This window comes from Anopheles coluzzii, chromosome 2, assembly GCF_943734685.1.
Source record: "Anopheles coluzzii chromosome 2, AcolN3, whole genome shotgun sequence".
NCBI lineage: Eukaryota > Metazoa > Arthropoda > Insecta > Diptera > Culicidae > Anopheles > Anopheles coluzzii.
In genome coordinates, this window is record NC_064670.1 from 19,631,619 (window position 1) to 19,659,103 (window position 27,485).

The 27,485-nt window shown below is 49.0% G+C and overlaps 3 protein-coding genes across 4 annotated transcripts; all 3 read right to left on the reverse strand.

Moving 5' to 3' along the window:
• Nucleotides 1–1,197: 1,197 nt before the first annotated feature.
• Nucleotides 1,198–5,814, reverse strand: LOC120948049 (peroxisomal carnitine O-octanoyltransferase). Its single transcript, XM_040364019.2, has 3 exons — nucleotides 5,183–5,814; nucleotides 2,144–3,076; nucleotides 1,198–2,071 (listed from the first exon to the last, which is right to left on the reverse strand). The coding sequence occupies exons 1-3, from the start codon at nucleotides 5,432–5,434 to the stop codon at nucleotides 1,391–1,393; spliced, it is 1,866 nt and encodes a 621-aa protein (XP_040219953.2). The 5' UTR covers nucleotides 5,435–5,814; the 3' UTR covers nucleotides 1,198–1,390.
• An 82-nt stretch (nucleotides 5,815–5,896) lies between these two features.
• LOC120948050 (60S ribosome subunit biogenesis protein NIP7 homolog) lies at nucleotides 5,897–6,713 on the reverse strand. The gene is made up of 2 exons (XM_040364020.2): nucleotides 6,531–6,713; nucleotides 5,897–6,445 (listed from the first exon to the last, which is right to left on the reverse strand). The coding sequence occupies exons 1-2, from the start codon at nucleotides 6,584–6,586 to the stop codon at nucleotides 5,959–5,961; spliced, it is 543 nt and encodes a 180-aa protein (XP_040219954.1). The 5' UTR covers nucleotides 6,587–6,713; the 3' UTR covers nucleotides 5,897–5,958.
• A 669-nt stretch (nucleotides 6,714–7,382) lies between these two features.
• On the reverse strand, nucleotides 7,383–25,506 carry LOC120948048 (sodium-independent sulfate anion transporter). Of its 2 annotated transcripts, none has more exons than XM_040364018.2 (9): nucleotides 25,106–25,506; nucleotides 10,456–10,629; nucleotides 10,215–10,350; nucleotides 9,974–10,082; nucleotides 9,478–9,891; nucleotides 9,042–9,396; nucleotides 8,666–8,968; nucleotides 8,442–8,587; nucleotides 7,383–8,350 (listed from the first exon to the last, which is right to left on the reverse strand). In XM_040364018.2, exons 2-9 carry the CDS (start codon nucleotides 10,601–10,603, stop codon nucleotides 7,994–7,996), a joined length of 1,968 nt encoding a protein of 655 aa, XP_040219952.2. In that variant the 5' UTR covers nucleotides 10,604–10,629; nucleotides 25,106–25,506; the 3' UTR covers nucleotides 7,383–7,993. The 2 variants fall into 2 exon arrangements, with proteins under 2 accessions (XP_040219952.2, XP_040219951.2); XM_040364017.2 differs by lacking the exon at nucleotides 25,106–25,506 and adding an exon at nucleotides 11,456–11,883.
• Nucleotides 25,507–27,485: the final 1,979 nt, after the last annotated feature.

The window sequence follows — 27,485 nt, forward strand, 5'->3', positions numbered from 1 at the left end:
CTCCTTGGCGGCTGCCAGCGCCTCGCCCAGCATCGCTTCCAGCTCGGGGGTGAAATCGAACGAGCCTTCCTTTTCCAGCACCTCCACCACCAGCGCCTCGACCACGTCCATCGGTACCGCGCCAACCAGCACGTCCACGGCGTAGTCCAGATAGTCGTGCACCTTGCTGAGGACGACCTCATCGGCACCGTCCAGCCCGGCGGCAGTGATGGCTAAATCCTCCAGCGCGTACTTCAGGTTCGCACGCACCTCGACATTCTTCTCGTCCAGCTGGGCGGCGAGCGCGTCGGAGAACTGGAAGCGGCCACCGGTCGCGAGCAGCTCGGTCGCAATTTCCTGCAGCAGAGCGGGCGGATAGGTTGCCTGCACCGTGCGGAACACGGTCACGAACGATTCGTACACGAGGTCGAGCGTTTCGTCCGGCACTTCGGTGCGGCGTTGCAGTCGAGCCTGCGGAACGGGCGATGCGATGCAGCAGCTGCTGGCGACGAGCAGCAACAGAACGGTCGGTGCCTTCATCTTTGCGTTGCGTCTGACAGGTTTACGTCGAACACACTACACTGTCCCTCGTTCTGCCGCAGGATGTCTTTTATACGCCGCCCAGTGTTTCTTATCGCAACGGAGTAGCAGCCGCAGCAGCACCGCCGTAACGAGAAGATATCAAACCGAGCGAACAGATCAAGGTTCTTCTCCAGCCATCGCATGAATCAATTTTGCGTTCGGCCAATTAGCATAATATGTCTTATCGCGCTGCACCAGAGGGGGCCCGGAGCCCCAATGTATGTGAGTCACCTGTTGGCCATCGATCACGTGAATCGGTGGCTGCGGTACACCTCAATATGTCCATTGTTGCATCATCGCATCGAATCGAATCACCGTGCTCGATAGAAAGTAGCAGCAGCTGCAGGCGCGTGATGATAACCGTTTTCTCACCAACATCCTGTCACCAAGGCGCCTGAGAGTGAGATAAGCGGGAGGGTAATTACCAAAAAATTATCTATTTTTAGGCAATTTACTTACACGACAACAGCAAATCACGTGCAGGATGGGTTGATCCGCTTGATGAACAAAGGCGTTGAAAAGTCTTCGGAGTGCTTTTAGTTTGAATTTTCCATTGTAAAATCATACTAAAAACATTAAAACCCCATTCTTATGGCTGTGATATTATGTTTTTGAGACTAACACACTAAAACTGAATTAATATTGTACGATTTACACTTTAATGTGACGCTTAAATACAACAAATACCGATATAACCACAACACCCCGTTGACCTTTGATCATGACTACGTCTGTACGGCTAGTAAACAGAATAAAAAAAAACATTAAAAAAACACAAAATTGGCCCACACCACGTCCTCCTCCTTTCTTTCCCCATCCCATCCCTACATTAAAGCTTGTTCGTCATCTCAGTGCGCTCGAGCAGCGCTCGCAAATCGCCCATCACCTGGTGGAATGTTTGCTGGAACTTGTGCCCGCTAGTGACCGTGCTGTCGCGGTACGCCGAAAAGATCGCCCAAATGCAGTCCTCCAGCATGGTGTAGAAGCACCCGTACCCGTCCGCACACATTGGCGCCACGTACCCGCAGTTGATCGTGTAGCCGAGCGTGCTGGTGGAAAGGATAAAGTTGCCGCCGCCGCCGCTCCGGCTGTACAGTGGGTCGTCGTACAGATCCGGTATCGGTATGCCGTTGTCGTACGCCGCACACCACAGCCCAAACAGGTGCCGATCGATACCGTTGCCCTTGCGCGCCTCGTTCATCAGCTCCATCTGCCGGTTGGCGGCCGCCCTGAACGCCTTCGCCTTGTCCGCATCGGCCACGGTGGCGCTTTCCATCGCCTCTATGAAGCGGACCGACTCGATGCTGCACGAGCGGCACGTTTCCGTCCGGCCCTTGTAGTACTGGCGCATCATGGCCGTCTCGTACGTGGGCGCGAACGTGCCGTGCAGCCGGTAGTACGTCAGCAGCAGCGCGGTCTGCACGTACGCGTCCGGGTGGATTTTGTGCTGCTTCATGAACGCTTTGCCGTAGTCCTGGAACTGGTCCATCGACACCACGACGCAGTTTTGCTAAAAAAAGGTGAAGGGAAAGCAGATACTTTTATTGATCTTGTACACACACCCATTTACACATACACTTACCATTTCGTCAGCGACGCTTTCCATGCGTACGATTTCCTCCCGCAGCGTATCGTCCAAATCGAGCACGAGCTCCTCGGGGCGTATTAGGTTCGCCGCCGGCACGTCCCAATCCGGTACGCCTTCCTCCGCGATGCTCATCATCACGTACAGGCTGATCGACATCGAGATCGACCCATCGTAGCAGCAGTGCTCGCCGTAGCAACCCATCTGCCCGTTCTTGAACGCGATCGTACCGCAGCTCTTGTCCGTCCACTTCGAATGTATGTCACCGGTCAGCGCTAGCTGGGCCAGGTCGGAAAAGTTCTGCGGACAGTGGGTGTCCAGTATTAGCAGCGCGACGGCTTCCTCGATTTCACGCACCATCGTTGCGTTGCGCGCCGACAGCTCGATCAAGTGCTGTCGATTGCGGGCCCAGCTCGTACGATCATCGTTCGTCAGCACCGGCACGCCAGCATGCGGGACCGTCATCGTTTCGCTCTCCACCTTCACCTGGATCTGCTGCAGCATGAACAGAAAGTCCTGCGGGCTGAGCGGATCGCCGGTAGCGTTGAGGCCGGGAATTTTAAAGATTCGCCCCCCGTACAGGACGATAATGTGGGACGCGCACGGTCCCTCGCGCTCCGTGCGGAAGTGGCTTTCCACCTTGTCCATCTCGAGGCCGGGCGTGCGGGCGGTGTTGTACAGCCGGCGGTACAGATCGGCCGAAAATACGTTCTTCTTGTCGGCGCTGGCGATGGGTCGGAGCCGCTCCGTACGCAGCAGCTTCCAGAACACCATGTTGTGATGCAGGCAGGTCGCCGGGCTTTTGAGGAAGTTTTCCGGCACCGCGGCGAGACCGACGGCGTCGAGCAGCAGAGGTTGCACCATGACGCAGTACGGAATCAACGCCATCCGGAGCGTACAGTAAGCGTAGTCTTCCCACCATTTGTCGACCTGTGGGCAGAGAGCGGAACCGTATGAGTGGAGTTAGTATGAGTGGAGTGAGTTTGATATGATTTTTCTCCCCTTTAACAAAGTAAACGAAACCAAAAGAAACGCCATTGAAAGTAAAGACATTTTTTCATAAGTTTCAGATTATTCATTGAACATTCGCTTATAGCTTTTGCGTACATTATTATAATCGGCAGATACAAGCTCATCTATCTCTCTCTCCCTCCTTACAGCGGCTGCGGTTGCTTCTGCTTCAGGAAGTGCTCCCGGATGGCTTCGCGCAGCTCAGCGTTGTACTGTGGGCGTCCCTGGCCGGCCTGGCTCAGTGCAGCCTGCACCTGTTCGCCCAGAGCGGGCGAAAGTCGCGCCAGAAACTGCTCAAAATGGGACTGCTTCAGCTGCTGGAAATGTTGCTGCATCTTGCCACGCAGCTCCTCGTCCGCATGCGGCACACTGCCCGTCTGGATCCAGTTCTGCATCAGCGCATCAACCTCCTCGCGCAGCTCCGGCGTCAGCAGGCCCAGGAACTGGGCGTACTTCTGCTCGGCAAACTCACGGAACCGCTGGTTCTCCGCCAGCTGGGTCAGCATCTGCTCGCGCACCTTCGCGAAGAACGCGTCGGACGGTTTCTCGCGATTGCGGATCGCCGTCTCCAGCTCCGCCCGAATGTCTTCCGGCACGAGGGCCAAATACTCGTGCAGCTTCTCCCGTGCGTCACCGTGCGGGCGGGCGGGCATTGCCGACACACCGACGGCCACCAGTGCTAGGACGATCAGGACTTTCATGGCTACTGTTTGCAACTGCTTTACGGGGTTGTATACACTTCACAATGTGCCCGTACCGTTCGCAGCCAGCATCTTTTTATAGTGAAAAAGCTCACCGAAACCATATCTTGGCACTAAAAAGCAAACATTCCCCATTAGATAAATCTTTCGCGCTGCTTGTCCAACAACACTGATGGTGTTTGTATCTTTGCTTTGCGCATCAGCCGCACACATGACTTCCGGTAGTGAATCATCGAAGTCGGGGAAAGGGGGAAAACAAACCGGCGCATCGTTCCCATGTTGGTTTGCGTTTGTTTACCGAACCGGGACACGGCGTTGGTTTTTCCGTTGTCATTAGCGCAAACAAACAGTAGACACAGAAAAAGTCTCTTCATCGTCTCTTTACCGAACAGGTGTTGATGGTTATCTAATGTCTTATCAGAACCTGACACGAGCGCCGAGAGCGCCTTGTAGAGAGTGACGGGACCAAGCAAGCAATATGGCCCTATCAAAATTGTCTCGTTCAGTACGAACTCGTTAATCGAAATGGTGCACAGCATTGGGTACTTGGTGCTTTTGGCCGTGTCGTCCGGAATCGCTGGCACGCCGCAGCAGCTCAATCCGTTCGAAACAGAGCGGACGATACTGGCCGACTGCATCTCGACGGTCGATTTAATCGAGCCCTTCGATGACCTACCTACCGAATGTAAGCAATCGTTCGAAAGTTTACTACCGTCGCAGGCAAACATTGTTCGCTTTTTGGCCCAGTTCGACCCAAACGTTCAGCCGCGAGTGCAGCAAGTGCTGAAAGAAACGTTCGTTGCGATGATACGGAACGGTGGCGGCGGTGTGCTCACGTACGGCGGTTACAGCGAAACGGACACGTCCAGACGCGTCCCGAGCAACATTCCGAACGAGCTGCGGTACGAAATTCTGCACCACATGCAGGCAGGCCCGGGTGGACCGATCCGAGTGTCGCCCGCGCTACGTGACCGTCTCCATAGCTACCGGAACGTGCTGCTAAAGCAAGGCAACTACGCAACCGCCTACTGGATCGATCGTTTGCTCAGACGACCCGATCCACCCGTCGGCGACGGTACAGCGATCGGGACGGGACGGAAGGGTGTGTGATACCGATAGTGAACTTTACACCTTCCCGTTGGCAGTGGTGCGTGTGTGTTTGCTTCTCGTTTCTTCGTTCCCATGTCTTTATCTTGTTGGCTGATTAAATATTCTGAAATATATGACTTTCGTTTTTTTTTTGCGCGAGATAATAACCCCGCGTACGGTGTGTGGTATACTGAAGCGCCCCCGTGGATGATAATTCACACGCACACATGCTTACCCAATTTTTTTCCTTCGCCGCCTTCTCTTCCAGAATCGTCTGCAGCTTCGCACCGACGCCCTTGCGGAAGGTCTCGATGATTTTTTTCGTATTCTCCAGTTCCTCGGCCGTGCCGAACGGTTTCAACGACTCGAGGTAGCGCTTGAGCGTGTGGTCCAGCTTGGGCAGCGGCAGCCGGGGCCGGTCCTCATCGTAGCAGAAGGTGCTTTCCGTGCTACCCTCCGGCAGGTAGTAGATGCTTTCCCGATTCATTTCCCGGAAGTGGGTGTTACCAGCTGCTTCAACCGATGCACCAACCGACAGGCGATGTTTACATGCGTAGTGCAATGACCTCTGGCACTGTGATACTGAAGAGCAGCAGTCTCTTCGTTCCACTTTCTACTGCTTCAACACTATCCCCACCAGGCACCACACGCACGGTATCGAAGCGCGATCGTGCGCGATTTTGGACTTTGGAACCACTGGTACTGGAAGGGTCCTCAATTGCGGGGACTTCGCTCTAGGCGGTGGCGATATTTCGCTATGCACAGACGGGCGCAAAACAAGTGTACGGCCGGAGACGGACAGGTTTGGGCGGCACACAACAAAATTACAACCAGTACCTCCCCACCCAGAACCAAAACATTACAGCGCGCTGTCACTTTACGGCCGAGCTCTGTTAACTGCAATAAATTTCATGCCGCGTGAAAACTTTCGACGAAACATTTCAAAACGCATGGAACGCATTGTTTTTGTTGCTTTTTTTTTACTTCAAACCTTTTTTTTTATTTTCCCACCTAAATTAGATTTTCCTCCGATCGAATGTATTCGCCTATGTCCGCTTGATGGAAGCACACCGTCACGAGCGGATCGGCCAGCTTGCAGTCGTTGGTAGATTTGGCCGCCACACCGAACCCGAGCGGCACGTCGCTCATCGACATGACAATCACGCCCTGGTACACGGGGGTGTTTTCCGTGATGCGGCCCATGCCCGACTTGGCCACATTGTTGCCGTACAGGAACTGCTGCTCGGCGGCCGGCTTCAGCCAGATCTTGTACTGTGCGTACGGGGCCAGGTAGGTGAGCGCCGTTATGTGCAGTATGAACTTGTTGCCCTTGGTGAACTTGCCAAAGCACGTCCCAACCGATACCATGTGTTCTTTCGGTACCGTTTCCGCGAGCTTTAGGATCTTCTCCGACATGTAGTAGACGCGGGATTTCATCTCCCGAAAGCAGTAGGTACCATCGGACCGGTCTATCAGCAGCTTTACGTTCGTTCCGATGCTGGAAAATGGGTGGAGAAGCTCTTGTATAGTGTCACCGCATTGCCGGCTTTGAGCGACGAGCGATTTACGCTCCAAATACTCACTATTTTGATAACTTTTCAAACAAAACTTTTGTTTGCTGTTCTGATAGTCGTTTCATGGTGAGTGTGGAAGAATGGTACAGCTAAATAACGAAAAATTAAACTGTTTAAGGTACTACGAAGTGGTGGAACAGCAATTGGCAGCACGTTGCACGTTGTTTACGAGTTGTTATTGATGTCAAGTGATGGTTGCGGACGGGTTGGCTCATCCAGTCCCATCTGACAGCTTACAGCGAAAAGGCTGTCAAATTTGAAATGATTCAAAATTGTACACGATTGTTTATTTTAATCAATCTACTGATTGATAAGCTACTAAAGAAATTATTTAATAATTTAATCGTTGATTTCAAAAATCATCTTTTATCAAATACTAGAGAAAATAACTCCATAAACCATTTAAAAATCAACAGTTAGAGACTTATGAACATTTACCTTATGTTATTAGCAATCAAATTTTATTCAAATTTATGAAATCATGTAACAACTTATTTTTTGCAAGCTTATTTAATATAAAAGTGGTTCAAATGTTAAAAATTGAATCTTCCAAACACAACGTTGAAATATTTCATGACTGAAATATTTCGCATTTAAATTTGTTTGAAGAACGTTATAATATTTACACTCAATGTCCTCATTTGAATACATTTTACGTGGAAATCGCATTCTTTCTCTTTGTTTTCTTCTTAGAACTAAGGCCTAAATCAGTTCAAGGCTGGATCAAATATATATTTTAACACTTACGCACAATATTTCCGCGGATGCACAGCCGGTCTTGCGGAAACCGGCACAGCTACCAATAAAAAAATAGAATTTACCATTAAAATAGTGAAAAAACCAAATAAACACAAACCCCTATCCATTTTCTATTGGATCATTTTATTAGTGTTCAGATTCGTAGAACAAAATACCTCTAATGTTCGGTACTTAAGTACTCATATTCGTCGGGATGCCAATGGTGTTTTTTGTTTTGTTTTACATTATTAGGCCATACTAAAACATGTGTGCCCTTACTCGCTAAGCTCTAACCAATCGTGGAACATGTTCGTGTTACTAATAATTAAATAATAATAATGTAAACGCTCCTTCCGCTCGCACGCGTGTGCCCGTATTTCTGATTGTTTTAAATAATAATAATACCTACATCGTAGGAGCTATACATTCGTTGAATCACCTCAAACCCGTTGGGACCGCCGTGCGCTCCGCTCCGTACTTTTGAGCTCCTCGAACGCGTGTCGGCACCACAAGTCGAACATAGTTTCCAATCCAATCGTCTGGCTGGACAGGCGCGCGGCAGCGCCACGCCTTGGTAAATCATCTGGCACTTTTGCTTTCGTTTCGCTTTGCTTAATACTGTTCTCAAAATAGTTGGACAACAATAATGAACCCCCCCCCCCCTCTCCCAACTTCTAGACCCGCTTTCGCTATCGTCCGGCATCCTCCCCCCTCCGTTGGCGCACGAAGGCACATTAGGCGCTAATCACTTCCTTTGGTTTGTAGGCGCGCTGCTTGAGCAGATCGTCCAAATGCTCCTCCCGGTAGTACACGACAAAGTCGGCCGGTGACAGTCCCTCGAAAATGGCGCACACGCTCGGCTTCAGGTTGTAGAAAAACAATGGCTGATCGCGCCGCGCAAAGTCTTGCGTTATGCTGTCGATCACCGTGGCGGCAGTAAAGTCGGCACCGTACACGTGCGAACAGTCGATTACGACTGGCAGCGACTGACGGATGGATTGCTTCGTCACCAGATTGCGGACGTAGTCGACCGAGGGGAAGATCAGGCAGCGATCGGGCGTGATAATTAAATACTCGGCACCACCCGGGCTCTGGAATGGGTGGAAGGGAAGCGCAATGCATCAGCGTTATTGGAATCAAAAATGCACTTGCTGTAAGGGGGAAGAATGTTACGCCACTCACCGTTAGCCGTTCGACGGAAATCTTTGGTCGGGCGGCGTGATACAGTATGAACACCACGTTCAGCCCCACGCCGAACAGGATGCCCATCTCCAGCGGCAGGGCCAGGCAAGCAATGAACGTTCCCAGCCCGGGAATTAGATCACTCTCTGCAAAATTAAACAGCGAAAGCAAAGATTGAGCACATGATTTCTTTCGCGACTAATTTTAAACCCATCTTCACTTACTTTTGGTCCTCCACATGGGCTTCACAACCTTAACCTCCACCATAAATACAACGGCCGCAATGATGACGGCCGCTAGGGACGCCTTCGGAATGTAGGAGAAGTAGGGCGTGAAGAACAGCAGCGACAGCACGACCAGTGCCATCGTGTAGATGTTGCCCAACGGTGTGCGCACGCCGGAAGCATTGTTCACGGCACTGCGGCTTAGCGACCCCGTACCGGGGAAGCCCTGCACGAACGAGTTGGCAATGTTGGCAAGCCCGATGGCGATCAGTTCCTGGGTCGCGTCGACCGGCTTTCCATTTGCTGCACAAACGGTACAACAAAAAGGATAAATAAATGCCGTTTTTGTAGGATCGCAATATGCCCATACACTTACAGAACGCTTTGCAGATCGCAATGTTCTCCATCAGCGCGATCAGCGGCACAACGATCAGTCCCGAACCGAGGCTGGACACCATCTCCATGAAGGACTCCTCCGTCCCGCTCATCGTTTCGTTCGCGGTGAGCGAAAACGGCGGTGCCTTTAGCGAGGGCAGCCCCGGCGGAATGTCGCCGATCAGCTTGAACGGTGCGACGGCGGACGACTGGAACGAATAGCCGATGGCACCGCACACCACCACCAGGATCGCGTTGCGCGACGTCCCGATCAGCCACATCAGTTTGTTGATGATGCGATGGTTCTTTGACTTGAGCTCATCGTCTGCCGGTCCCACCTTCAGTCCGGCAATGATCTGCGGGGAGCAGGGTGGAATAAAACGGAGTTTAGTTAGAGACACTCCCTAGTGTGCTCCCGAAAGCAAACCGTCACTTACACGCATGATCAGCAGCACCGCAATGCAGGTCAGCCCGAGGAACGTGTCCCACACCTGCACGTTGTGGATGTCGTTGAAGATGTTGCGCCAAATCTCGATGAACGTGGTGCCCTTGGCGCTAATGCCCAGCACATCCTTCACCTGCGAGGTAACGATGATCAGCGACACGGCCGAGGTAAAGCCGGACGAGACTGGGCCGGACACAAAGTCCACCAGAAAGCCCAGCCCGAGCAGCCCCATCAGCAGCTCGACCACGCCGGACAGGAAGCAGAGCAGGATGGCTTTGCCCACGTTGCCGCCCGCCGTCTGGAAGGTGAGCAGCGAGGCGATGGCGGTCGGTCCCATCGGCACATCCTTGCAGCTGCCGAACACGATGTACACGATGCACCCGAGGAACGAGCCGTACAGTCCGTACTGTAATGAAAAGAAGCATATATGATTAGATAGAGAGAAACATGTGACGGTGGATTTTGGGGTAGCCGCAAGGAATACTAACCGCAGCGGGAAGCCCGGCAATACCGGCGTAGGCAAGCGCTTGGGGTATTACCGTCAGGCCGACGGTTATTCCCGCCACTAAATCCCCGATCGCGTCGGTGGAGTTGTACCTGTGAAGGGAGAGAGAAAGAGAGAGGGAGAGAGAAGGGCATTGGTTACAGACAACCTGTTTCTTTTTGAATTTACGACCGTCTCGGGAACAGGTTCAACCGACCCGGGACCGGGTATTCACGGGTACTTACTGCGGTAGCCACCGTAGGATGGGCAGTCGTTTTTTAATCATCTTCTCCGAGAACGCACTCCGGGCCTTGCGCTGCAGCCACATGTTCAGCTGGCCCGTCTGATCATCGCCCGTCACCTTCTTCCCACTGTCGGACACTGTTGGCAGCACAATTGCAGAGAGCAAAAAATCATAAAAATAACAGCTTGATCAGTACTTTGCACTCCCGAGCAGTAGCTTTTGGCAGCAACTGGGTAACTTACGTATGAACTCGTTCGAGCCGCGTAAACCACCGTGCGGTTCGCCGCTGTTCGGCGCAGTTATGTCGATCGTGGAGCAGCTGAGCGCCTCGTTATCGTACGACCCATCGTGCGGCGGCGCACCGAGCTGCGTGTGGATTTGCGTCTTCATGCTTACCAGCCGGCAACCGTTGTCACCTGCAAACGGGGGGAGGAGCGGAGGAGAAAACCGAATCAACAAAAAGATTGGACGCAACAGTACGATCCGCACAACCGTGACCGCTGCCGACGAATGAATCGTTTGCGGACCGGCGGAGCGAGTTTTATGTGCGCCGGCGGCAGCTCGCGCCACAAACAGGCGCGCCGCGCAGCAAAGGCACGCGGTGGTTCACAACCGCGGAGGATATGAATTCGTTAGGCAAATTTTGTGTGTGTGTGTGTGTGGAGGTTTGTTTTTTTTTTTCGGGTGGGACACGGTTGCAAATTCATGTTTTCTTCCGCAAAAGACGTAGATGATATATTGATCTGTTGTTGTTGCTTCTATTTGCTACAACCACACTATTGCTTTGCTTTGTGTCGATCGACACCTGGGCCATTCCCGCAAGCCGTCAAGGTAACAAGGATCCTGCGTCCCGGCTGATAAGTGTATCACGCTTCTTTTTGAGTAAACAACGATCAGCTTTTCGGCAAACACAGCACAGGGGTGGGTGCATGGGCACACCAATTTACATCATTTGCTACCGTTGTTGGTTTCGGTAAATCATCATCACCATTTCCCACGATCGGATCAACAAAACAACACCCCACACGCACACACACACACAGAACACGCACCATTTGTTAAAGAAGTGATCAAAAACTTCGAATTAAACTGATCGCTCAATCATGAGCGTAAATTATTGACATAATTACTCCCTTCCCGATGTCCCTTTGCTCACTCATCATCACGGACACGGACCGTTATCACGCACAGTTTACCTCACTGATTGGCTTGTGGCATTGTTAGTGACACTTAGCGACTTACCGTGAAACATGCTAACACGTTAACAAACGTGCCTGTTTTTTCACACGCCTCACGCCCAGGCAGGCGTTACGCACTGGGTTTGAATGACGCACTGGTAGTGTCGGAAGTTCGCCAGCTGGACCGAACCGGTCGGAAAAGCGGCGTTTTTTAAAGTTCGGCTCTATGAGCAGAGCTTAATTTGATTGGGCTCGGATTTATTGTCAGAACCAAATTGTACACTTGATTACCGTCTGAATCACGGAACGCCAGGAGCTCAGCCAGACGGTTGGCGAAGTTCGTTGAGGCGGGTACTGACTGACGTAAGCGTGCCGTTTCGGGGAGGGCAAATTCGCAATTCGCCGGATAGAGAACGCACGCGTGGCCCAACAAGAATGTGAGTATTCGATGCTAGTGGAACGCCGCAACCTTTCCGTGATGGCAGTGGAAACGGTTGTGATCGTACGGATCGTACGATCAAGAGCTTAAATGTGTCGCTGTCTCCCTCTCTGTTGAGCTCTCTCTCTTTCTCTCTCTCTCTCTCTCTCTCTCTCTCTCTCTCTCTCTCCCCTTCTCTCGGTTGGGTAGAAGGCATGTTTGTTACCGTTTGCTGAAAATCCCGCTGAATCACAGGGCACCTGGAACGGGCGCAGACCTTTCTCAACACTGTTTCTGTATCTGTATATGTGTGTTTAGGAGATCAGGTTTCATGTTTCAGCTTTCAGGTAGGTTTAATACAATCCCTTTGTGTGTGTGTGTGCGCGCTGTTTAAAAATGAAATCATTTTTGGATGAATTATGAAAGATCCTTTAGATTTAATTTGCTTGTTTTGCAAAGATAACAAAAATATTTGAAACATCAACGAGCAAAACCAACGATCAACGATCTACATCAATCAAAATGGCTTCAGTCTGCTATCACCACGTAGATGCTAATCGTGCGTCAGGCGGTGAAAAACAATCGCCCAGTGCAGTGCAGCCGGGCAGCAGCCGGAAAACTACCGCCCCATACCGATCAATTGTGTGTCGGCGATTGTTCCGTGAGATAGGCATACGATAGTACGATAGCAATGTAAACCCTTTGATTATCTACCAACATCAAGCGCTGCCCCGACACGGTGTGAAAGGCTTTACCCGCCCTTCACGCGGCTCCGATCACGAAAACGGGGTTTAATTGAATTTAACGGTGATTTTTCTCCCACAGATTCTAAACACTCTCCTTCGATCGCCCTCGATCGATAGCGTTTTGCATCGAAGGCGGAACCACAGCCGCTCCGAACAAAGAGAGGGCCGAGCAAAAACAAAACAAAAAAGTGGTGTACTACATCACACGATCGTTCTAGAAGCATCTTGACGATCGAGGCTGCCGTGCGAGTGATACGAAATGTGAAGTTGTGCACCCCTCCCTTTTGGGGTGACCTTGTTATGTCAATAGGAGTAGAAAAAAAAAACAGTTCTCACCGATCATATTAAACGCGAAGGCAAGGAACCAGTTTGTGACGCTTATTGTGTTATTTGGGTTTCATCCCGCAACCCAAAAACAAAGGCATTAAAAAAGCTTCTTTATTGGGTTTTTACCGGCTTTGGCTTTTCTTCTCTGCATGGAAGCAAAAAAAAAAAACAAAAAACAAATAAACATTTCATTTCCATTCCACCAGGCGGCTCCATCGACGCACGTTTTCGTGGCCATCATCCCCAAAGCGAAACGGTTTTTGAACAGCTTACACCACTACACCCTGAAGTGTGACAGTGTGCACGGTAAGAAGCATGTATGTGTGTGTGCGTGGTTTGGCAAGCTTCACTTCGTCACTCCCCCTTTCTCGGAAAGGACACGATCAGCGCAAGCGCCCTTGAGTTACTTCCACGATCGTTTACGATCGCGTACATCACCTCTGTCGTCCCCTGGTTTACAACTCCCCTTTTGTCTGCACGCCTACGCCACGAAAGGTAGAGTGTGCTCAACGCTTTCCAACGCAGCCCTGGCGCTCATCTGCCGGCCGGCGGGTCCATCCGCACGCCGTTGGAATCATCCGGTCCGTTCCAGTTTCGACCCGACTTGCGGCACGGTTCACTTCTACGGGGCCGGCTGTCTTGCTTGCCGCGCCCCGCTTACGCGATGACCCTTCACCCAAAACCCCCAGGGAACCGGTTTTCAGGCGGGACGGGGGTTTTCAGTCTTCGGTACGCGCACACGCGAAACACTTCCTGCTGGTGGTCAAGTTCCCTCTCCAGAGAGCGGCATAGATCATTGATAACTTCTCCCGACAGCAACAAAAAAAAACCAAAAAACCTGGACGTGTCTTTCTTCCCGAACCGCTGGCAGAGTGTTTGAGTGAGTGAGTGTGATCACCCAACCACCTATCGTAACAAAAAAAACCCACCTCCGGAGTATGCCCCGCTACAGGCACATTTGTCGTCGCGTGCAACCACGCGTTTGGTACACATTTTATGCAAATCGATTCAACCGGACACGCGCTTACCGGTGGCCGGTATCGATGATCGTGACCGTCAGTCTGCTGAGGTGCGCAGGGGGGCTGCTGTCGCAAGCCGGTGGAAACTCGCCAGCAAACAATCCATCCCGATCATGCCCATAAATCAACACACCGGGCGCGTATTTGCACCACACCGAGCCAATAAAGCACCGGGTCTGGACCGGATCGGATGACGAAAGAGCGCAGATTTGCATAGCTAGCCCTGCACCTATCCCGAGCCGTCCAATGCAGGGCACAAACACACACACACATACACATGTGGGAACGCTTTTGACAGGCCAATGTGTGCAGCAAATCCTCCCTTTGTGGTGCAAACAAAGCTTTCAAGGGTGTAGAATGTGTCCGGGAATGGCCACTCCCGCAGCTGTCGAGGGTGACTAAAAGCCCCTTTTCGTGGCACGATCTAGTCTGGATGGCTGGCTGGCTGGCTGGCTGGTGGGTGGCATTCCCATTAGCGTACCGGAACAAATTGATTATTAATGCTTCGGGGGGCACGGGGAAGCACACTCTCCGGGGAAGGCAGGTTGGTTTGTTTATTTTTTTCCCCCTTCTTTCTTTACCTTCGTGACCCGTTCTAGGGCAAGGTGAACGCGTCGGTGGGTTAGAACACGTCAGGAGTTTCGTGAGAAAAAAGGGCGTTCGGTCGAAGAGAAGCGATAGATGACGCGAGCAAATTATTACTACAATTTGCATTGTTCAAATGTCACATGGGGTGGTGTTGTGTGGCTGATAGATCCTGCTGCGGAGGTACAAGAGGATCATGTTTTTAACCCGATTTTTTTCCAGTTGCTTTGAACCATTAGGAGACAGAAGCAGGGAATTAAATTTCATCATCTACATCTACGTTTGCGACTACAATTTTCTGTCAATTTACCATCTAGATCGCTTCAGCTCGTTGTCCTCGAAGGGAAACATCACAAATGGCACGAGCTAATTCACTAGCTGCGTGACATCTCTATAAAACCATAAAACGAATGACCTTCCCAAGCCGACGATTCGCTTCCACCGCTTCCGAATTTAAATTTGTTATTTTAAGAGCATAACGGCATTTCTCTAAATTCGCAATAAAACCAAGCCACGAACCTTCGAACGAAACAAGCCTCCTCCCCCCGCAAAAAGGGGCAATACAGGGTTTACCAGCATAATAAACAACTGTTCACTTGTTTATAACAATAGTCGTTTTGAATAGACACCGCTGTCTACCACTTGCTCACACGTCAGATGGTGTAAGCTACTCTGTCCATTTCAATAACACAATTTTCGCCTTCGATAAGCAACTGTCAGATTCGGCACAGTTTGTTTTGTTTTGACAAATTTTGCAAAAACAAAACATTTTCAAATACGTTTCTTTTATTCAAGAAATATGCAGTATAAACCATACATTACAATAAATCAAAACATTAATTTTGTTAATTATACAACAACCACAAGAAACCGTGCCGAATCCGACCGTTGTGCAATCGAAGGCGAAAATTGTGTTATTGAATTGGACAGAGTAGCTTACACCATCTGACGTGTGAGTAAGTGGTAGACAGCGGTGTCTATTCAAAACGACTATTGTTATAAACAAATGAACAGTTGTTTATTATGCTGGTAAACCCTGTAAAACGTTGTCACCAAAAAGCATGCTTGCTCAACCCCATCCCGGAACATTCTATCACACACACCCTCCCCGATCTCTAACCGGCCAACAATCGCAAAGTCAAGGATCTTCCGCGCAGCGCGAACGACTTCGATAAACGCACTCGAACCGCTATCAAACCGGAAGCGCCCGCCGTAACGGAGCCCGCGCACATATTTGCATCGTTCATTGATCTTTTTTGTTGTTGTTGCGGGACCGATCTCGTTCGCGTTTATCACCGCCGGGGCTTGCTGCGCGTTGTCCTGTTTTGTCTGTTTTCCTTTTATTTTGTCCGGGGTTCGTCGCCTGCTCACTGCCCATTTGCATCGGAACCGGTTGCCTAAAGTCGGAGCGTAGCAAGATGCGCTGCCGAGGCAGATGAGTTGTGCGGGTGGGGTGGGTGGGGGGCGGGGGGAGGTTACTTGGGTGATCGATTTTGTCAGTTCCGTTGCGGGCAGCGAAAAAGGAAACAACCCATTCGCGATCTTGTTTGCGTACCTTCTCTCCTCGTTCTCCTCCGTTCTACACGCACCGCACCGCAGCATCAGTGCCGTGGAGGTGATGCTAGACGCAGTGCATTGTGGAATGTGTGTAGACTGCCAGAAGCCATTGTACACGCGAAGGTTAGCGCGTAAAGCGAGTTGGGAGGGCAGGGGAGAGGGGGGGCAAGATTTACGCACAGCCAAGAATGGAAAAACGTGGCCGCGGCGTCAGCGCCAATGCAACGCCGTGCGTCTCGTGAACTCGTGGCTGTTGTGCATGGGATGCACTCTGTGCGTGTGTGTGTTTTGTTTTGTTTTCTTACGATCATTCACATTGACATTGTTGATGAGCGGGGAGGGCGCTGTTGAACGCACCACGGTGCGCCATTTTTAACCGTTCGACCTTTGTAACGTCTGTAAAACCTAACAATAACACTTACACACGAGGAGCGGGTATATCGTAAACGGACGAGACGAGTGTGCCACCTGGAGAGGGTGTACTTTGCAAACATTGAAACATTGAACATCGGCTGAAGCCACCAGTTTGGCGATGAATATAATTATGCTTAATGGGCAAACAGAACCGGGCGCGCTGCTCGTTTGGTAGCCGCGGCATGTAAGGTGATCGGTGCCTAATGCAGCACAGATGGCAGCACAAACGTGTCCGATGCTACACTCTGCAAAAAACAACATTGAGCTCAACAGCAAACCATCACGAGAACGGCAATTTGGGTGATGCAATGCAGTGGCCCGATTGATGCCAATTAATCGGATATAATTGATTGTGTGCCGGTTCTTGGAAAAACTCTATCGCTCGAGCGCCGCGAGCATCACCAGCGGAGGTTGAAGGCTTGCTGGGACGTGTGCGCTAGCCATTGCAAATCTAAGCTTTAGCGAGACAGTGCTACGCACAGTGCCGATGGTAAGGAAATGACATCGATCTCAATTGGGACGCACGGTGCATGGTAGTCGTGCCCATAATAAAGCAACTTCTATGCGCGCACGATCATGTAACGGAGCGCGCTTATACAACCGCATGCTGTGCTGCGACTGCGGTCGCGAACTGGTTGCTCGTTATCGTGCAGCGTCCTAAGCGGGGTGAGCTGCTAGCTCAAATGCATCCCAGCGTACAGCAGCTAGCCGCTGATGCAATGCGATGCATTCGGTTGTACACATCCTGTGCGTTTTTTTTTTGTTTGTCCCTTTCGACGATAGCCACTGAACCTGACCGTGGACCGCGCTTTAGGGGACAGGTTTTGTAAACATCATCATGAGACAACCGAAAACAGCACAAAAAAAAACACACACACACACGTTCCTCACAGCATAGCTGGTTCCAGCTAGTTCCAGCTGGTTTGGTGTGCACCAACCGTGCGGATGACAATTTAAAAACGACCCAGCGCGAAAAGATCGATCAATCAATCGCGCTCTGCGGTTCAGGGGTGTCAAACTCTAATGAAGACTAATGAATTAAATACATTCCAACATTTTTCTTTGACAGAGTAATGCCACCTTAATGACAAAGTAAAAGTATAAACTACATAACCCAAATCCTCTTTTCTATTACAAGTTCTTTGATTGCATAATTGTTTTTCTGCATCATTTTTATGGGTTTTTATTTTAAATCGTCAAGGCTTTCATTGTATTGGTTTCGACCTTGGGACTCTAAACTACGGCCCACGGCGCTCGCGATCCTACAAAGTGTCTCTTGACAACTAACGAAAGATTAAAATAACTATTTGTTAAATGATTTAATCAAAATTTAAGGTTTTTACTTTTGAAAGATGAAAGTTAAGCATGAATAATAGAATTTTTGCTCAGGCCGGTCTCATGGTACAGTCGTCAACTCGTACGACTTAACAACATGCCGGTCATGGGTTCAAGCCCCAAATAGACCGTGCCGCCATACGTAGGACTGACTATCCTACTATGAGGGGTAATGCAAAAGTCATTGAAAGCCAACCTCATAAGTGGTACAGGGGCAGGCCTTAACCGACAACGGTTGTTGAGCCAAAAAGAAGAAGAACAAGAAGAAGAAGAAGAATTTTTGCTACAAACAAGTAGTATTGTCTTATAAAAAACAAGATTTCAACGTTCACACATAAGCTAAAAGTTACGTCAAAATGGTCCTCCCCAAACGTTATTCAGTATTATTTACTTATGTATGATTTGTTATCTAAAATATGGAGATAAAGTTTAAGGAAACTAAATTGAAAGCTAAAGAGATCCAGAGAAATAAAAATTCCGATAGATAAAAAGAAGAGTCAAAGATAGAGTAAGTGAGAGAGAGATAGAGAGAGAGAGAGAGAGAGAGAAAATCTTTTAAAAAATCTTTTAAGTACAGTAGAGCGCCGATTATCAGGGATGCTAGGGACTGGACGATTGCCGGTTAATCGATTTCCACGGATAATTGTCCGAAAAATGTCAATTTCATATAAACATTTTAAAATTCACTTATTAAACAAAATTCATTGTAAAGCTCTCTACACACTAGAAATCTACATCCCTTTTTTCCTACAGATCTTAAAATCGCTACAAATGTTTGCCACAATTGCACAACTGTCAAATTCATGCGCACAATTAAGCCACACGCTGGTTAATCCGCCCCCGGATAATCGACGTTCAACGTTAAATATTAAAAAAAAACCCGCATATTATCAAGCATCTAAGCACAACATAAATCCTCATTAACTTATATTCTCCTCTAGACAGTACAATTCAAACGAACTGACAGGTAAAGAGCGCGTGAAGCTTTTCCATTTCCCATTCGGATCGCACTTCCGCACCAACTCTCTTCTGCTCTGTCCAGAGTTTGACAGCCCTGCCCAGGAATGGTTTCCCCCTATGCGCCACGAAGCGTGTAAACCAAGCATATACAGTGTGCCAGTGTGCACCGTACCAACCGAAAGCTTCCAGCGTGGGACAAAACTCGTGCGCACGGGCAAGCGCGGTCGTCTTCTCACCTCTCGCAGCCTCGCTGCGTGGGTGCTGGCGGCACGTGTTTGGCCGGTCGGCTGGTTAAAATGGTTCTCATTAAGTGCAGCAGCTGGACACTCACTCGCTTCCTTCCGTCTGCCGGAACTGCATCACTGGCATCGGCGACACACTCTTGCCAGTAATTAATTACCACGATAAGCCACCGTAATGGACGGGTTCGCTGATCGGACGCAAGCTTTCCTACCCTTCCAATCCATCAATGCTAATGATTGTGAATACGGTTCCCGGCGGGCTCGCGGACTCTATGGCCAGTTGTATTGGGGCCCAGCCCGTGTTGCTCACAGCGCGGCTCAAAACTTTGTTGCTCACAGGATGTGGTCAAATTCCTTTTTGCAGGGGAATCCCCCTTCCCCCTTGTGCAAACGGATCGCGCCAAGATCACAATTATTTGCAAATACGTTTAACATTCTTCCACCGGGCAGGCAAACAATCACACACTAACCCATTACAGCTGCACAATGGTACGGCATTGTTTGATGGAATGGATGATGTGTTGGCAATATTCCTCCCCTGTTCGCTCCCGCTCCTTCCTTCAGGCTGCTACTGTGCCACCAGTTCCCGCGTTGTGTTGTGCTAAAGTTGGGCTGTGCGCGCGTATCTGTCACAAGGCATCGGTGAGTCTGTCAGCGTGGCGGTGAAACGTACACGGTGGGCGGCAACGTGCCAACAGTAGCTCGAAGCAATTTTCAACATTCCATTGCGGTGCATCATGGGAAATGGTACGAGAAGCAAAACAAGATGCACTGTAACGCCCTCCCTTGTAGAAGCGGAGGCAGAGATCTTGTTGCCAAAATCAATGTCATGCCACGAATGGGTCTTACTGTGGCAGAAATTCGCTACTGCTCCCTAGATTGGTATCAAATCGCAATCGCAATCTATCAAGGTTGCCCATTATACCTGATCGGCACCGTGCGGGCAAAGATTTCCCACCAAACGATCGTGTATCTGCCGATTACTGCCCGGGGGTTGGTGGTCAAGCCAGAAACGCGAAACCAGTTTGAAGGGAATTTCCCAGCTTGAAGCAAAAAAAAAAGCTGGAGATGCCGGTTTTTTTTTTCTTCCACATCTAATGTAAAAGGTGGTTTGTTTCGCTTCATTGATCCCCCATCGCCTGTGGGCAGAACCGGGGGGCATGGCTGGATTCCCCAATTCGACCACAAAACCGCAACAAACGTCGGTGGACATTCCAAACAACTGGTGGTTGTTGTGGGTTGTGTCGGAAAGATTGGATCTTGATTAGTTCTAGAACTCAAAGTGCACTAATGATCGATCGACAAAGATCGATTTGTTCATTTAAAAAAAAATAAATGAAATAAAATAATTCCTTTCAAAATGTTGCCTTTTCTAAAGCTGATACGGATGCAAATTGCACAAACTGTGCACTTTTTTTCTGCCTGTGGTTACCTGTTAGCGCAAACAACTTTCGGATTGCGACGATCGACGATCACCTGAAGATCGTGAAGCGTGCTCGCAAGTGTGCTGATGCGGTTTTTTTTTTTTTTTTTGATAAAGCGCCACGCACGTGACCGTTTTTTTGAAAAGCAAATACGAGAAATAGAGAGAGAGAGAGAGAGAGAGAGAGAAGAGCGTTAAAGCAAAGCATCATTTTGCGTGCCAATTAACGATCGAATCTGTGACCGGGTATGCCGCCGAGTTGTTTACAATTTTTGTTTACAACTAACGCTTCATAGTGCGCTGCTCGCTACAGTAAAAAAAAACCGGTGACGACCGGTTGTGATCGTTGTCGCAAAAGAAACGTACGAATGAGGAGGGAGAACAAAAAAAAACCTCCCAACCTCCAAACGCGGGTTTTTTTTTGTTGTGACCCCGCATCAAATGCATCAAATCATCGTGTGTTTGTTTCGGTTTGTGTGAATATAATGCCGCTGTTACATGAATGGTTTGGTTAGACCATGTGCTGCGGTAAAATTTGCGTACCCATAAACGGTGCGCAACCTACGGACGGGGCTTGCTGTTGTGGTCAACGAACCGTGCGCGGGACCATAAAACTGCCGGCGCGGTACGCACTTGCAAAGCAGCGCACGTGACGCAGGAGAATCCTTTGTCGCCGGTTCGTCACAGGGGCAACGCTAAGACCGCCGCGGCGGGTATGGATTCGCGAACTTTCACAGTTTTACAATCTATTGGATGTGTGGGTTTACTGTTTTTTTTTTAAGGGAGGGATTGGTTTTGTTGTTGTTTTGATGCTTTCGATGACCATGTGAAATCATTGCGAAAGTCCAAAATCATCCACACAAACCCGCACAAAGGAGGTAAAGGACACCCCGGCGGGGGTCCTAGCTCTTCTTCTAATTGCTTTTTTTCTCCAGCTGCACACCTTTTGTCTGGTCTGATGGATATGTGTGCAGTAGCAGCTTACTCTTTTGCACCTCTTACTCGCCTGACACCGATCATCATTAAAATATAATAATGTCGCAACTAATAAAATGCCCATCGTTGCCCACCCAACTCCGAAACCAAACCATTAAGCGCCCTGCCGGCTGCCTGTCTGCCACCTTAAGATAGCCCTGCCGATCGAGGTAAGGCGACACCGCGCGGCCTTACCTTGTCTCCTGGGGGGAGGGGTGCCTTGTCCGCCTTGCCGCTAACCAAAAACACAAAAACACTTAACCTGCGCACCGAGGAACCGCCGGACCGACGCGTTTGCCCACAGGGGCGTCACGGCAGCGCACCGGTCCACAGCAGTGGAGAGAAGTTTTGAGAAAGTAATTACGACCCCGTGCGCGCGCGCGCGCGTCTCTCCGAAAGCGTCACCGAAGGTCAGCCGTGGTGCGGGGCGTTATTAAGCGGTGCCGCCCCGCCACCGTGCAGGTACTGCAGGTTTGTGGTGCAATTTGGTTGAAAAAAGGGCAAATTTGTAACGCATTTGAAGGGCTTTCGAAATGGAGAGAGAGAGAGAAAAAAAAGCAAACGATGAACGGATTTACTAACTTTCGTAGAGCAGGTTTTAGGTTTGGAATTTGGAGGTTGAAACACTGCTCCTCACTGTTGAGCTTGTGGTACTGGCACTGCGGTAGCATCAGCCGCGGTATCTCATGATCGGCGAGCGATCGTGAGGTGCAATTATTCAATTCTATTGTTTCTATTGCTCACAAACGCCTCTGTTTTGCCGGATATGCGAAGCGTGGAACGGTTCGTGCAAACAGGCAGCATCCAGTCCATTATCTCAGGTTGCTGGGAAGGTTGCTTACGATATTTGCCAATGATCGCCGACAGGGACACTGCGGAAACGTTTAACAATTGATCATACCAGATCGGTAGAAAAAATACTAGATGATCTCGTCATTGTGGGGTAAAAACGAGACTTAAAGGAGTTTGTTCCAACAAGAATATTTTAGTTTTGAGTGCATAGAACAAAATTGTGGAAAATTTTCCAATAATTCTGAACTCTAATGGTTCCAAAGCTATTATCATTTCAATAGTGAAAGATGAGCAAAACAAAAACGAAAAACTGATGTTGAGCCTCGGAAAGCATCACAAATTCATATTTGAAGTCTATCTTATGAAGAATTTGTATCGATTTCTTTCTTCATTTTGTCGCAGATTCTATTGTTTTTTTTTAAATATGTTTGAGGCATGTCTAAACAAGTTTAATAGTACAATCACAGTACAATATAAATTCTTCCCATCAAGCCCCATTCTCCCCCAACTCTCCTTGCTGCACGTGCAATGACTGAGGCTATGGTTTTATGCCAAAAATGCAACGTCAGGGCTATCCCCCCGGGGACGGACCGGTTCCGGTCCAACAAGATCGTGCTTGTAAGCGTGATCGGGTAGCATCCAATTAATTGATTGACAAAGGGGGAAAGAAATAAATACCACACTCTTCAACCGCGTGGCCTAACACTGCCCCGCCGTAATCTAACCTATCATTTGATACGACGCCGCGTCTGGTGCCGCCGCACTGCACGGCGGTTTTCAGGCTGTATCTAAGCCAATCAAACAACAAATCAGGCACCGGTTTGCTTGTATATGCGCTAACTGGATTTTTGATCCCGAGCACACATGTGCTTTGGCTGGGAAGAGGCGGGGAATCCCTTTTCCGCATGGTAATGAACCGGAGATGATGTGTGGTGTGTCCCAGCTAGGGATTATTGGAATCGCAAATTAGATCGCTGCCTGTACAATCAATCCTTTACTGGTTTGATTTCCATATTTGTGCCCGGCCCGGTCTATTTTATTGCTGTAGTACCAGACATTTTATCCAAAAAAAAAAATCCCCCAATGTGTACACATTGGTAGCTCGGTCGGAATTAAATAATTGGCACACGTGTGTTGCAAAAAAAAAAAACAAACAAACAAACAACCAACTCACCATGACACATTCAAACGCCTTGCGATCAGGAAGCGTCTGCGAAGGTCAACCTTTGATTTGTGGCACTGTGATTTCAGATATGATTACCACATTCTAACGGGAAATCAAAAGCCTAATGATGCAACACCGAACGTGGGAATACCGAATGGCAAAGAAGAAAAAAAAGGTTAAACGAGACCAACTTTTAACCCAAAAAACCCCTTCTCCCCCCTATTGGTTCCTCACAATGCTCGATTACTTCTTCTGCGTCGAACTGGACTCTCTGCCGTGGTTGTGGTTATCGTTGTGGTTTTTTTGTGTTTGCTTCCATTAGTGCTACTTGTTGCAGAGGTATATCGAGCCTTCCGGCTTGTTGAACAGGACCCAGTGAACAGTTCATGGCCACTTCTGTTTTTTTGCTGTCTGTTTAACAATTGAATAACTGGATTGACTGTGTGTGTGTGTGTGTGTGTGTGTGTGTGTGTGTGTGTGTGTAATTTGGATCGCAGACGGTTGTAAAGATGAGGCGCAATTTGCAATTGCCATTGCAGAACAAGTACAAAATGGACTGGAATACTGAACTCAAGCTCGAACCTTGTAATTGGGAAGATATCTCAATTAGCAATTCTTTCGTGGAGCATTAAATTTTCGCAAATAATGTTTCAATCTGTAATGGATTCCGAAATGGGGAGCAGATTAAAAATGGATTTTGTATGTCTTTTTTGCATCAGATTTGATTCGATTGCTCAACAAATAAAATCAGTTATCGGTCAAGGATGATCTGCTGTATTATAAATTATACATTCCAAGGTAGTATCCATTCAATTCTCATCAACCACAGAGATTAACGGTGACACCAATTGGCATGATCTCTGCCCCACCTCTGCCGCGTGTGCCTGAAGAGCAATCGGATTAACGCTCCTTCTTTAAGCTCATCTGGAGGCGTCAATCACACGCCTACCCACCTACACACATAAATGATGCAAAACTTATTACAAAAAAAATGTATTTAAACGTCTATTTTGTGTGTTTGTGTGCAAAAAAAACAACCCAAAACAAGTGCTCCCACGCATTGCGAACCGACCGACCCGGGTCGACCCTCGCCGCCCCATATGAGGGGCTTCCCCTAGATACACATTTCCTGACGCATCAGTCAGCCGTAACGATGATGCAAACACCGCCGTTTCGCTATAATCCAACCCCCCCACCGTAAAGCTCAGTTGGCAAATAGGTTCGATTGGAAGCTTTATTAGCGGGGGGAGGTCGATCGTGTACGATCGTGTGTTACTAAAATTGTTGAAAATTCCATTCTTGTTGCACGCAAAACGGAATGAAACAAAGCAGAGCCAAAAAAAAAGACATAAAGCCATTTCTGTGTAAGGGCGAAAAACGGGCCACGATCAGGAAGCTAACCTTCTTCCCCCCGGCTTCCCGCGCATTACAATGTGTACCCCAACCGACCGACCGTGTACACTGATAGCGTTGGTGGTGATGGTGGCCGGTTTGCGTGCTCACACACGGAACGCGTAAGCTCTCGTTTTCACTTTCCGACTGTGTAAATATGCGGCGAATGTTACCGTTAATATTACACTTTTTTTTGGGCCGAGACAGACAGACAAAACTCCAAGAAGCCTTCTTGTGGAGAAAAGATGCTGATCGGCAGAGTGCGGCGGTGGCCGTGATAATACTGTCCACGTTTTTTGTTGTTGTTGATGGACTGTCAAACTGAACTGAACAGGATCGGTTTCTATTCCCATATTACACTTACACTCACACGCCGATGGTACGGGAACAAGAGGAGCCTCCAAGGATACGGTCGATCCAAGCACAATGATGAGCACCACTCCGTTTTTTCACACTTTAATATCACTACAGTTACACAATTACATACACTCACACACCCGACAAACACAAAATTACAGCTTGTTGTTTATTATTTTGGCACTCTCCACGTTACCACGTTCAGCGTACACCTCTTAATACACACCTGCACACCCGCAAAGCGCACTAAGCTTTCGAAACACTCGTGCAACGACACACGGCTCTTCTGTTTACTATTTACCAGTTTCCTACCCGGTTGGACAAGGCGCGCACGGTGTGTGAAAGCCGTCCGAGAGCTGTTGCGTGCTGCTCTATCGCGATCTTGTAAACAACTGAGCGAACCGTGTGCGCGTCCGCTCGATCGTCGTCGCCCGGGCTTCGGTGGGCGATGCGTTTTCGCCTATGAATTTTCCAACCTTGCCGGCTGGAACCCCCTTCACATTCCTCCCCTCCCGTGCACCGTCCACCTTCAGGGCCCGATGCACGATGCATACACGACCAGCAGCACTACGGAGAACCTTCACTCGCGGTCGATCGATCGATCGTTTTCGGTGCGAAACGAACGGGTATAGCAGCGTTCGTGGGGTAGAGGGTAGAGCCTGCGTTTGGCACCCACAGTAGCACCACCACCACCACCTGCCACCATACCATACTGTCTCTTTCTCTCTCTTTCTTTCAATATTTCCCGCTCGGCTCGTCATGAAAATGCACAGCCCAAACCCTTGCCCAACATTACATGATCTTTCGGGGGAGGCGGAGGGTTAAATGTGTTCATTGATTTTTCAATTTATCACCGATTATGAAATCCGTGCACATCGTGCTTTCTCACCCCGCACGTGAACCCCGCGCATTGAACTATCTCCGGCTGTAGTGTAGTATAAAGTAAAATAAATTAAAAAATGAAAACATAAGCGTTTTGTCGTACGCAAGAGAGCTCCGGAGCGCCCTTCGTTGTACCGCCCTCACTGTGAAAAGGCGCGTAACCATAAACGGCACGTGCGGGGTGCGATTTTCCTTCCGTTTGTTATGTTTTTTATTCCGCCCGTTCCACACCAAAAAATGTGCCTCGGCAAGCAGTGGCTTTTTTGTCGCTGTGTGCGCGCTAATAATCGAGCTAGAACATTACGCGCTACACGGTGGCGCCACACTACGCACCAGGTGGTTCGTCAGCATTTTTTCTGCTGTTTCTGCTGGGTGTGTCATATTTTTGTTAAAAATTCGTAAGAAAATGCCTTTTGTTTTGGTAAGAAAAGGTGGCGCGTGCTAGGAATTTGTCACCCGAAGCACCAGCGGGCAATCGAATCTGGGTGAAATTCCACTCGTATGCCGGAAGTCAGCCGATCAGTGCTTTCCGGTGGTGCGCGGTGTGTGTGCCTAAGTATGTCGACACCTTTTGTCGGCACGCATTAAGCGCATTCCCTTTGGTGCCACGTGCTGGACAGCGCCAGCCACCACGACTGCCACGCTGATGGTGCGGATCGGTTTGCTTGCTGGTACACACGTGTACACTCACCGGTGGGGTGGCTTGTTAATTGTGTTAATTCACCAACTACTGGGATGCGTTCGTTCCATTTTCTTATTACGATGAATGATAACAATTTAATCGAGCAATCGCATACCATTGCATCATATCGGATTACACGCACGAACCGGTCGCGAGCTAGAACTTGAGGTGTCAAGAAAGGGAAAGGTGTTAAATTACATCCACTTTTGAACAGCTGTGTATGGTAACAACTGTGGATGGAAAATGCGGTAGAGAACGTTATGGATTTTATTTCCGGTTTGGGCAGGTACTACCGGAAGTGATTGGTGAGAATAATTTTGAACGGGACTTCCTTTATTTTGCTTTTGTAATGATCGTATGAGTTTAAAAAAGCTAAAAAAACGAATCAAACAATCTGGGGAAGTCACAGTATCCATCAACAGATGGCGGTAATCATGATACCTTTTCAATTGATTTTATTAATTCCACAGTACCATTTTGAGTCACAAATGGACAAATGAGTTCAATAGGTTCATAGTACAAAAAAATAAATCGAGAAACGTTGATATGGATGCAATCTGCTCTTGGTTTTTTTGTTAAATTTTGATTCATTATTAGGGTACGATCGTGTGCGATCGCATCTCTCCGAAAACAATCTCAACAACCCGAACCGACAAAAACTATGTGCTTGTTGCACGCAATAAATAAATAAAACAAAGCAGAGCCAAACGGTTGGTAGACGATCGAAAACCAAAACCTTGAGTTTCCAGTGGTAGAATTGTCAACTCGCAAAGCTTAAGAAAATGTCTGTCCACCCCTGTATGGAGTATACATGCCCCCCATA